At 32.4% G+C, this 12,115-nt stretch overlaps 1 protein-coding gene across 4 annotated transcripts in view; it reads right to left on the bottom strand.

Moving 5' to 3' along the window:
- Positions 1-12,115, bottom strand: part of Hip1 (Huntingtin interacting protein 1) — a 135,726-nt gene that overhangs the window by 38,822 nt on the left and 84,789 nt on the right. For all 4 annotated transcript variants that reach the window (XM_072540442.1, XM_072540443.1, XM_072540445.1 and 1 more), the window contains one exon: positions 3,595-3,836. In XM_072540442.1, the coding sequence (XP_072396543.1) occupies positions 3,595-3,836 (242 nt within the window). The remainder of the gene's footprint in view (positions 1-3,594; positions 3,837-12,115) is intronic.

Raw genomic sequence — 12,115 nt, 5'->3', positions numbered from 1 at the left:
ATAAAAATTGTAAAATGTCATATTCAATTCTCCATATATCTATCACATTCTTTCAGACATCTGTCAAGGGTGAATAAATCTTCTTCTTTTTGTTACTAAACAAAAAAGAATGTTTAAACGAAGTTTTACTTTTGGCAATATAATTGTCAAAAATAAAAATTTTATGTTGGCATTTATGACATTAAGGCTATTTGTAATTGGTTGCTATTTGAACTTATTTATAAATTCAATTATTTTTATATTAAAAAAATGTTTTCAAAATTATAGAAATTTTCGGAGAAACATTTGTTAGATCAAAACATTTTTATATAAAATATTTTGAACATGTAAGCAGTGATTTTTTACTTACCAAACTAATTTTTATTTGGTAAGTTAACAAAAATTGTTTTTTCTTTTTAGTTCAACCTTGTAAGTATTTTGTCTTTTTTAGCTCTTGATAATAATTGTAAACACAATTGAAAGCTCGAGATTAAAAAAAAAAAAAAAAATAGTTAACCAATAGCCCTATTATTGACTCCAACCCATCCAAAACAGTTATATATTTGTTCCAAACGAGTCACAAGTACTTCTTTTTTCTTATTCTTATATATATATATATATATATATATATATATATATATATATATATATATAATCTCGAAACATTTGCAGTTTTTAAATTTCATAAGAATCCTCATAATTGATTGTAAAAATGTGGCCTATTTGTAAATTTACGTTTATAATCGTGGTCAGCAATTATTTCTTTCTAAAGGCTTTGTCTGTTGATCGGAATCTCTATTGAAATTTTCAGTGCGTATGAAGGAGAGGTTTCGTATTTTCTGGCAGTGAGATCCATATCTTGTTTAGATGCAGACACTCTTCTTGACAAGTAAAGTTGATCGGCAACTTTTTGGATTTCGATAGCCTCTTTGAACGTCTTTGGATAGGTGTTATCTACAAAGGACTTGTGCATCTTCGAATAAAATGTTGTGGGTGCATTTTATAAAAATGTGTTCTGCAATTGCTGATTTTCGCACTAACCAAGGCGACAGTTCCTTTTATGTTGTCAAATTAGGATTTACATTTACACTATAGTTTGTTCTAATGTACACTGAATCAGAAAGACAGGAAATGCGGTAAATTACTGTAATGGAGAGATTGCATTAACCGCCTTTTTAGATATATAAGGCACATTTATTAATTCACTACCAAATTCTTTTTATGATGCAGTAGTACCAAAAGGGATATCCACCATCAATGCTTGAAAATAGGTTAACTCTAACAGGCCTGCAAGGGGAGAAGATTGTGGCCAAAACAGTGACAAGGTACTCATAGGGGGAAGTGCAGTCCTATGAAGATGATCGAGTAATTATGGTAAGAGGAAAATACAGCTGTTCTAAAAAACAATAAATATCCTTACTAGATGGTGCGACAGGGAAAAACTCTCGGCCAATCCTAATAAAACAGCAGTAGTTAGTTTCACAAGGAGACGGAATCTAGATAACCTCTAGATGACACTCTGTATGGAGAAACTGTCAAAGAGGCGAATGAGGTAAAATATCTAGAAGTAATACTAGATAAGCGGCTTACATGGAACGCTCACTCTATTACATATATTAATGAAGGAGGTGAAGGTAGAGGCCAGGTAGAGACGCCAGGAAGCAGGGCGAAAATATACCGCGATAAAGTCTGGAGAGATTTGCCATTTTAACATGTGGAATGAGATGTAAGTTACCTTTTGTTCAAAGAATAATACCTAACAGGTTGTTCAGTTTTACGTAACATTGTAGTTAATAGAGAAAACATGGAAATACTGGCTAATGAGGGTGCTATTGATATTTGAGTGTAGTACTTCTGATTAAAAGCTTTTCATTTATAAATACTAATCTATGCCATTAGAATTTCAAAAATTAATCCTTTGTTTTATTGTGTTAACCTGTTTATATTGTTAATCCTTTATGTTGGATATCTGTTAAATGGAATACCTAAGTACTCTATTCCACAATATCTGAAGCATGATATTTGTACATAAAAATTTATTGAAATTAGATACACCTTATACATCTGTAATGAAAATGTCAAATATATTAAATTTAATAAATTAGTTACAAAGATATTCTATATCTGATCTGTGATTATTAAACACTTTCAAATTATTTAGTAATTACTTATATTTAAATTTATTTTTACAAATTTTTGTAATATCTCAAGCTTCAATAAAAATGTTCTTTTTAAAATTGATTTGGGTCAAAACATTAATAATCTATATCTGAGTATAAACTTTTATTTGGGATCAATTTAAGTGAGTGGTCCATAAAAAATAATCTAAATAAAGAGACTGGTTATATCCTCACAAAACGACAATATTTTGCTAAACCATCGAAATAAGGACAGATATTGTAAAAACAGATGAAAAAGCTGTAACATCTGTTTTGTATTTACTAAATAGTTGTGCGAGACTCTGACCCAGAGTTGATCTTTTAACAAATAAAACCTTTTTAAGAACAAATGACACAAAGCAAAGGAACACACTGTCTCTTTTTCTTGTATCTTGTATCAAATCGCACTATTGCAGTGAATTGCATTGCTCGGGAACACTCTGGGTATTACGACGGTGTTACTATGTCATGACACTTTATTGTCGCGGTGTCAATGACGCATGACATGACGCACCGAAAAGTATCAGCACAAAAGTGTCATACCACACAGTGTTACACATGACTACTTCGATGCCACTTCGTAGAAGTGTCACCACAGGACATAATAGACTTTGTTAAAAAGGCTGGACTGAAAGGATAACTTTAACCTAGGGATAAGCCACAATGGACGTTTTAGGTTGAGTAGAACGGTGGTTAAGCCATAGACATATAATACAAGCTAGACTGACTGCTGCAATGCAGTTGGCGTCCCCCAGTGCGACAGAGAAAACTGACGCAAAGCAGTGTCTGCATTTCTGTCTAATGGGTCGGGTTTATCGATCACAACCTTCTCATTGGTCATTTAGGTCACGTGATCGATAAACCTGGTAAATTATAAAGAAATGCAGGGAGTGCTTTACGTCAGTTTCTCTGTCGCACTGGGGGAACGGGCTGGTTTTACAACGATTAGGCCATCTTATATTATGTACCTATGGGTTAAGCGCTCCCTCATATTGAATCTAATCTAACGGAAAATTACTAGAGTGGATATTTTTCTCTTGATCTTTGGCCGACATTAGACTTTATTATATAATCTTCATTTGAGAATGAAACTTCGCTTGAAACTTTTCATGTATTCTAGTACTCTCATGTGGAATATAAGATAATGATAACGGATTCTTTAAAATTATATAAATTAAATACAGTAAGAGATACATTCAGATAAAATCTAATCATGTTCTCAATTTCGATTTTAGTTTAAGGTTAGCAAAATATTTCTTGATTTTTTTACTAAAAAAAGAAAACTAATATCTTCATTAGTGATGTTTCGGTTTCGCCAGTTTCTGAAGATATGTATTGACAAAGTCCTATGTGACATTTGACTATTCTATATATATCTATTTTCTTCAAATTAGCGTAATATTTATGAACATGATAAATGAAGTAATAAAACTAAAGAATAAAATATTTTACAAACCTCATCTTTTCACATTGCCCACGAAGAAATTCTCTTTCTTTGATCAATTCTTCCTGAGCGGCCAATATAATGGCTTCATTTCTTGCTTGTACATTATCTGTCTCTGATATTGTATCTTCTGTTGTATCGATTAAATTTCCTTCCACTAGAGGCTCCTCCTCGTGCTCTGGTTCCTGGGGAACTATCACTTCTTGGGTAACATAGGTTCTAAAATCGCCCATTATTAGAAAATTCGGGGGATTCTGCAAAAAGTTTGTTATTTTTGACTTCAAGATTTGGAAGACTGGTGATATTAAAGAGAAAATATGAAAAACTTTTTTGATTACGCCATAAAAATTTTAAAGTGATGATTCCATCAATTTTTTATTACTATATTTGGCATTAACGTTTTAATTTCAGTGATTTAACTATAGAGACTTTTAACTGTTTTATTTTAACTTTATAATAATTCACGCCTTTTACAGTAAAAAAGCGAGTTTAAATGATATATTTTGTTAAAAAAAAAATAATAAAGCTATAATAGTTGATTTACTACAAATTTAAAAAATTAAAATAAAAAAAATCAAAAGCTAGAATCGTAACTTAAAATGTTGGTTTAAAATTAAAACTGTTTTATGTTACTAGTAAATTTATTAGTAAATGATTATGTAAGTTACTAGTAAATTTATTAGTAGAAGAAAGGCTGCAAATATGGGCTGATCTTGTAATATGGGCTAGGGAGGTTTCAAACCTATTCGTTGCAGATCTCTCTTATTAAGTTAAACTATCACCGTAGCGATGGCGCCACAGTGGTAGATATTTCCCAGTTTATAATAATTTTTTGTCGGTTGGTGTGAGTGTCAAAACTTTTTCGGGTAAGTTGATAAATTCCTCATCATCATCATCAATGGCGCTACAACTCTTCGTGAGTCTCTGCCGCATTTACTATTGCCTTCCATGTTTGTCGGTCCTGTGCCAGTAATTCCCATTATCAAGTTGATAAATTCCAGTATTTGAAAATAAACACAAATTTCAAAAAAACGTCTGTGTCACGTTGAAGCTCTATAATCAGTCTTTGATATATGCTAATGAATTTTCTTTAAATTGGCTACTTTTAGACATTACCTCTTTTGTTGTGCAAAGCAAACGTGTTAACAATATGGGCTAGTGACCCATATTTAGAACAATGTAAAACATACTTCAATTGTTTCAGGATGTAAAAACAACAGCTGAAAGAAGATAAAACTAGAAAAAAGTGGGATGAGAGAGATATGGAACGTCAAATTATAGCTGTCAGACAACACGAAATGGGTACGCTGAAAGCTGCAAAAATGTTTAAATGTCCCACGTTCTACGTTGCAACGTTCTGCAAGAAAACTTGAACTAAAGCCAATTGAAGCTGCTCAAATAAAGTTAGATCGTAAAGCTGTCTTAGGGAATGATTTTGAGGACGAGTTAGTTCGTTATATTTTGAAAATGGAAGCTAAATTTCATGGATTAACCAGAAAAGATCTTAGGAGGATGGCGTACGTCTTAGCTTCCAGGAACAATATCAAACATCCGTTTGGAGGTAATACGGCAGGCAGAGCTTGGCTGAGGCTTTTCCTGCAACGCCATAAAGAGCTATCAGTACGGGAACATCATATTCGCGGGCAAGAGGCTTTAACAAAGAAAATGTCACATCCTTCTTCAATGTACTGGAAAAAGAATATGACAAACGGTTTTACCCACCTGAATGTATCTTCAATGTGGACGAGACAGGTCTTACGGTTGTACAAAACAAGATTGCACAGGTAGTAGGCCGAAAAGGGAAACGACGGATTACATACGTTGATTTCATGGCAGCTGAAATTGAAGCAGAAAATACTTCGACAGCCGCACCTGATGATGCGAGTGATAAAGATGATAAGGTGATCGTCGTTTCAACCGCTGTGTCAATTCAAATGAACCTACAAATTCTGACGATAACTCATATCAATTCTGAGAGCACACCAGATTGTCGTTCCAGCCACAATAATTTATCATCTAATTCTCCCACTCTTCCATCTGGGCCTAATAAACAGCTTGAAACTATTCCTAAAAGAAACACACAACTTGATGATATTTCTTCAACTAGTTCACAGCTTGTCGCTATTCTCACAACAAGCTTTTACAGAAAGTCTGCCACGCCTTCCAGAAGACCTTATGCAGAGCTGGTGTAAAAAGAAAATTATTTGAGAATAAGCCCACTCCATCGATTCCTTCTACATCTGGGTCTTCAAGAACATCTCTGCTAACCCCATATGATCTTTCTCCTGTGGCATTATTGAATAAAAAAACCTCCAATCTTGGGCGTAAGCCAAGTAAGTGTTCAGTGATAACCTCTTCACCTTACAAAAATGAATTGATCCAATCTCTCAACAAAGACAAAGGGTAGCAAAACGAAGTAGGAAAATGCAAAGAAAAAAAAAAGCTGACACAACGTGTATGTTTTGCGAAGCACTTTTTTCAGAGGTTAATCTTGGTGAAATATGGGTCAAATGCTTCATGTGCCATTTGTGGGCACATAACGAGTGCGCTGGGGCCGAAAAAGAAGAATATGTGTGACTTTTGTAAATAGTTTTTGCTCTAGTAAAAAAAAAAGAAAACTTGAGAAAATCAAATACATACGTCATTGCCTACGACTTATTTGATATATTGTTTGTATTTTAGATATTAAAATATATTTGTCACGTATTTATCTCATTTCACACAAATTTTCGGGGTAGCCCATATTTAGGATCATTATTCAAACAAACAAAAGTACAATTATTATTATTTGTACATTTAAAACAGTTATATATTTTTTGGAAATGAAATAGAATTTTTATTCTTTTTTTTTTATAAAGAAAGACAAAATTGGTAGCCCATATTTGCATCCTTTCCTCTAAATGATAACTAATTTGAAATTTATTAGTCAAGGAATTATACAAAACAATGATAAATATCAAGAAATTGGTAAATTTGTCAAATACCAGTTTTTAAATTTGCTTTTTTTTAAGATTTTTGCAGATGTGGTCTCAAAAAGTAGTACATTTCTCTAACATCTCATCTACTGGATTTATATAATGTACTGATCTACGGATGAACTTTCACTTCATTTTTTAATTAACACAGCTCCCACTATTTACGTTATTAAACCTTAATACAATATTGGTACAATTTTCTCCACTTCTAGAGTGACCAGCTTGATGTTTTCTACCTATGGCTTCAGCAATTCTATCCATGCCACTCTCTCTTTGTCTAGGCATAAATACTTTTCACTGCCGCATTCATGTGATTGTTATTATTTACTTTAGTCTTTCTTATTTTTTTCATTTTGGATATTTTAGTTCGAATGCTTGAATATATGCTTCTGTACTAGCGTTGTATTACTTTTTTATCTATAGTAAAATGCTGAGGCGAGCGTCACGGAACTAGCGCAACAAGATGTCGTCGTCACGGAACTAGCGCCTCAAGATGGCGTCGTCACGGGTAGCGTCACAAAATAGCGGTTCTTCAGATCGATTCACTACTCTCGATCAATTCGTTTCTAGTCATCATATACTAATTCTAAGCGGGTTTAAATAATAAAATTACTTTATTCAATTTTAAAAATATTATATAAATTTTAAAAATACAGAAAACGTAGTATAATGCTTCGCGCTAATTATTTTCTCAAGGGAACAAATATTTTGAACAAAATTAGACTTCTCAATCTCTTCTCTATCAATACAACTTTTCTTGCTTCAGTCCGTTTTTATTCTCCGAGCAATATGCATTTTGACAAATATTTCATTTGTTTCAAGTTCAGTGGTGAAACCTGCATAAAATGCGGAGCTAAATAATTATTCTTTTTAAATTTATCGTTAATAAATTCGATATATTATAGAGTTTCACAGAACATTTTTTTCAACGTCGCCCGGCACATTCAATGCCAGGTTCCATACCGTAATGCCCTTTGTCATTCTTTTATTACTTTATTTTGTCGGAACAGACGGCTGGTTTGGCGATAAGAAGAAGGTCATCCCAAATGCACCTGTTTTAGGCATTATCCGATGTTATCTACGAATGTCATCGAACTATAATGTGAGTGTTGACTAATTTATTGACTATTTTTGTTTTTTACTGTTAATTGCAGACATATCTATATATTACCTCTTGTAAATAAAGTATTTTATTTTATATATCAATTAATATATCTGAAAAGTACTCTATTTTTCTGCTATTAAAAGAATGTTGTGTCATATCATATTTTAGACAGAAACGAAAAGCTTTACCTTCTTACGAGATTATAGCTCATATTTTATTTATTTTCATTTATTAATTTTTGAGACATTTTAAATCAGTTTACTAATGACAATATAGTCAGTCATACGTAAAATCTGTTTTTTTTTTTGGAGTATTTAGTAAATACATGTTTGCTAATTTCTGATATTGGCATGTATGTGTAAATATTTTTTTGGGTATTAATAAACAATTTTTCGAGATTATATTATTTTTGTAGAGACGATAAAATTTTTTTAAAGCATGTTATTGAATAAGTAACCTATTTACAGATTATGAGTAAATGTCCATTTTTATGATTTTTGTTGATAATTCATTAATATGTTTCCTGACGTATGTTTTTCTGATGTCTTTGAGAGAAATGTTAATATAATGTTTAGTTTATTTAATCTTGAGTTCCTTCCTGAATTTCACATTAAAACTCATTGGCCCCCATTTTGTCTTGCAGTTTAGCTGTATTCCGTGTTTCTTGTTTTTCTTTGTCAAACTGTTATATTTTGTTATCTAATTATTATCTATCGTTTATCTATCTGTCTTCGATCTGCACATTTCTATCATCTATATCCTTACCCACCTCCAATGAAGCTCCCAAACTGAACAACGTGGTCTTCGTTAAGTATTGGTTAATGAGAAGCTTTTTATTATCTACTTTTGTTAGCTTTTTTCGTTACAGTGTGACAGTTGATTTCAATTTGTTTCGGGAGTTCACAAATTTAAAAACATGGACTCAGATTTTAGATTCAGATTTCAGATTTGGAATCCGTGAATCTTTTCCCTTCATTATGTCTCTTACTTTATGGTAAATTCTTCTTCTCATTTCTCTGTTTTCTATTCTTATTGATCCCATAATTCTTCTGAGGATTGTTCTTTCGAATATTCTTAATCTCTCTTCATTTTTATCTGTGTGGCACATTGTCTCAGCTGAGTATGTAACTACTGATCTGATTGCAACTGTATATATTATATTACTATATAAAGTTATTACTATTTGGGGTGATATTTACCGTTAAATTTTCGAATTTTGGTATTCCCAATGCTAAATCAGAGTAATATATATATATATATATATATATATATATATATATATATATATATATATATATATATATAATCATAAAATAGTCCCATTTTTAAAAGTATTGTTTATGGAACACTGGAGCGCACTATAAAATCTAGTTCTATCTATGGAGTTCTATTGACTACCAATCATCATGATTTTTCTCAAATTCGCTGAACGAGTATATTTTTCTGTGTATCGCTGAATAAGTACCTAAAAACAGTACAAAAGAGTATAAGGGACAGGGAGAAACTCGTTGCCTGGGCTGATATTACAGTTTAAGGATTTAAATTAAAATTAAACTTAAAAAAAATCCATAAATAATATTTATTTAAAAAATTAATTAAAATCCTTTGTAAAAGGTATATATTTAAAAACCCAAACGGGCTGTGTTAGACAAAAAGTTTTCGGAATCCATCATTCCATCATCGGTGTCCTAGAAAATATGTAACCACTTAATTAAAAAGAACATGAAGTTTAAATTTTGACCAAGGTTAATGTAAAGTGTGGTTAATACTTACTAGGAGTACATGGATGTAGCCACTAAATATATGGGTAAAAACCCGTTAACAAATAATTAGTTACATTTGTTTGACATTATATCTTATAAATAATTAGGATGTTAAAGTTACCGTTGGATTAGGTAACATGGCGACATATGACTCCACGTTGAACTTGCCAGGACTGCCACACAGATCATGAAAAACCCTGAAATACTCCATTGGTTCCGCTATGTTGATGACTGTTTAGTCTTCATTTCAGGTAATTCCAATTCAGCTGAACATTTACTTTCCAAAATTAACCAAATTCACCCCAATATCAAGTTCACCATGGAACTAGAATCATCCATGTCAATCAATTTTCTAGATCTCACCATTACCAGATTTACTGACCACTTCGATTTCAGTATCTATAGGAAACCCACACAGACTGACCACATAATTCCACTTTCATCTAACCACCCCATGTCACATAAATACGCAGCTTTTCACAGTTACATCCATCGCCTAGAAATCATTCCACTTTCAGACATAAACTACAAAAAAGAACTCAACATACTTAGACAAATAGCAGTCAACAATGGATATGATCACAACATCATCAACAAACTCATCCGCAAAAAACGCCTTAAGACCCTGCAGGAGAATGCGTTCCCCAGAGACCTCACCACCAAGCCCAATTACGTGTCACTCCCATACTATCATGAAAGTCTTTCTGGAGATATTCGAAATCTCATCCAACGGTCGGTTGAAAACATCCATGTTTCATTTAAAGTACCCAACAATTTGGGCCAACACATATCTAATTCCAAAGATCCCATCAATTATATGGATCGGAGTGGAGTGTATAGACTAAAATGTTCAGATTGCAATGCCTCTTACATAGGTAGAACATGCAGATCACTATCCTCACGTTCTCTAGAACACATAAAAAGAGAAAATACTTCACTTTCTCTCAACATCTCAAAGAACACAACCACACCCTTAATATCCCAGAAGACGTTTCACTTATTCACAATATCCCCCAAAAAAATTTCCTTAAATTAGACTTATACGAAGATCTCGAAATTCTTAAAGAAAAACAAAAAAGCCCAAATTGCGTCAATCGTCATGTATCCTTCAATCGAGACTTCCTCCCTCTCCATCGCCAACTATTTTCATAACCTTTATCCCCAACCCACTTTTACAATAAAAAAATCTACATTTATCACTATTCGTTCGCCCAATACTCATCTTCTTTAGTCCACTCCAAAAACTTTTCTGTCAACACATCACACTCTCAATCAGTCCTTGTCTCTCTCTATTAAACCCAAACTTCTAGTCCGACCCACTATACCTATTGTTGTCCATGCTTCTTGTCGGCACCTCCAAACCATAGACTATTCTTCATCTCTTTCAAACAAACCTATCAGTCCTCATTTCACTCTTCCACACAACCCCCTTAGGGTTTGGTTGCGGTTCTCTGGGGATCTCAGCCTTCTGTATTCTTTCCGTATCTCACATTTTTTCAAAAACACTATAATTTTCTTCTTTTTTCACTTAATTTCAACAGAGCCACCCACAAACCATTTCATTTTCATAATTAAGGTTTATATACACCTGCAAATCATCCAACTTATAACTTATCTCTTTACATTTCTCATGTACCTAGTGCTGCTTTATGACAGATAGGTCCTTTCTCAAGTTATAAGTTGAGTACTATACATACAACATACTACAAAACCATGCTCCAACCATCAAATTCTGTTTATTTTATATAATAGTTTAACGAACACCTTAAGACCTTCATATCCATTAAGAATTAAAAACAAATCCCACCACTTAATTACTAGTAAAGCTGACACCATAATTTTTGTTTTACTTAATTTTAACAGAGCCAACCCACAACCATTCCATTTTCACATTTCAGATAATTATAAACCTGCAACTCATTCAACTTATAACTTATCCTTTTATATTTCCCATGTACCTAGTGTTGCTTATGACAGATAGGGCCTTTCGTAAGTTATAAGTTGAGGACTATTCTATTAACATACTACAAAACCATGTCCCAACCATCAAATTTTATTCATTTCACATAATAGTTAATAAAATAAAACTTCCACACCACTTAGTCTGTTAACACCCTATCAGATATTTAATTTCATGTACTTATAACTTAATAAGTTTTACATTTACCAGGTACCAAATGTTGTTTTTTGACATACAGGGCCTTCTATAATCGAGTTATAAGTTAAATTTCACATGACCATTATACTACAAAAGTTTTATTCCATTCACGCAAGAACACTTTCATATTTTAAATACATTCATTCATATTCCACCAATATCAACAAAATTTCAATAACTCAACCTTCTACATGTGTCTAGTTTCTATTTTCCAGGTACCAAATGTTGAAGAAACATAAAGGGCCTTATATTAAAATCTCTATTTCACTACACTACCACACACATGTATAGTTGGTTGCCTAACTATAACCACATAATCTTCTCTCCACATTTCATCTCATATACATAATTTTTAAAATAACAACATTGATACTGTTATATTAATTTAAAATTTTTTACTCTAACAATTTTAAATAACGTTGGCTTTTGTCTTAAGTAGACACATACAGTTATATTGACTACTCTGTTACGACTTCCGTCCTAACTTGTCAACATTGTCACTTCAATCAGTTGCTTCCATAAAGTCCTCGTA

Source organism: Diabrotica undecimpunctata, chromosome 8 (assembly GCF_040954645.1).
Source record: "Diabrotica undecimpunctata isolate CICGRU chromosome 8, icDiaUnde3, whole genome shotgun sequence".
Lineage (NCBI taxonomy): Eukaryota > Metazoa > Arthropoda > Insecta > Coleoptera > Chrysomelidae > Diabrotica > Diabrotica undecimpunctata.
This window is presented reverse-complemented; position numbering and strand designations above follow the sequence as displayed.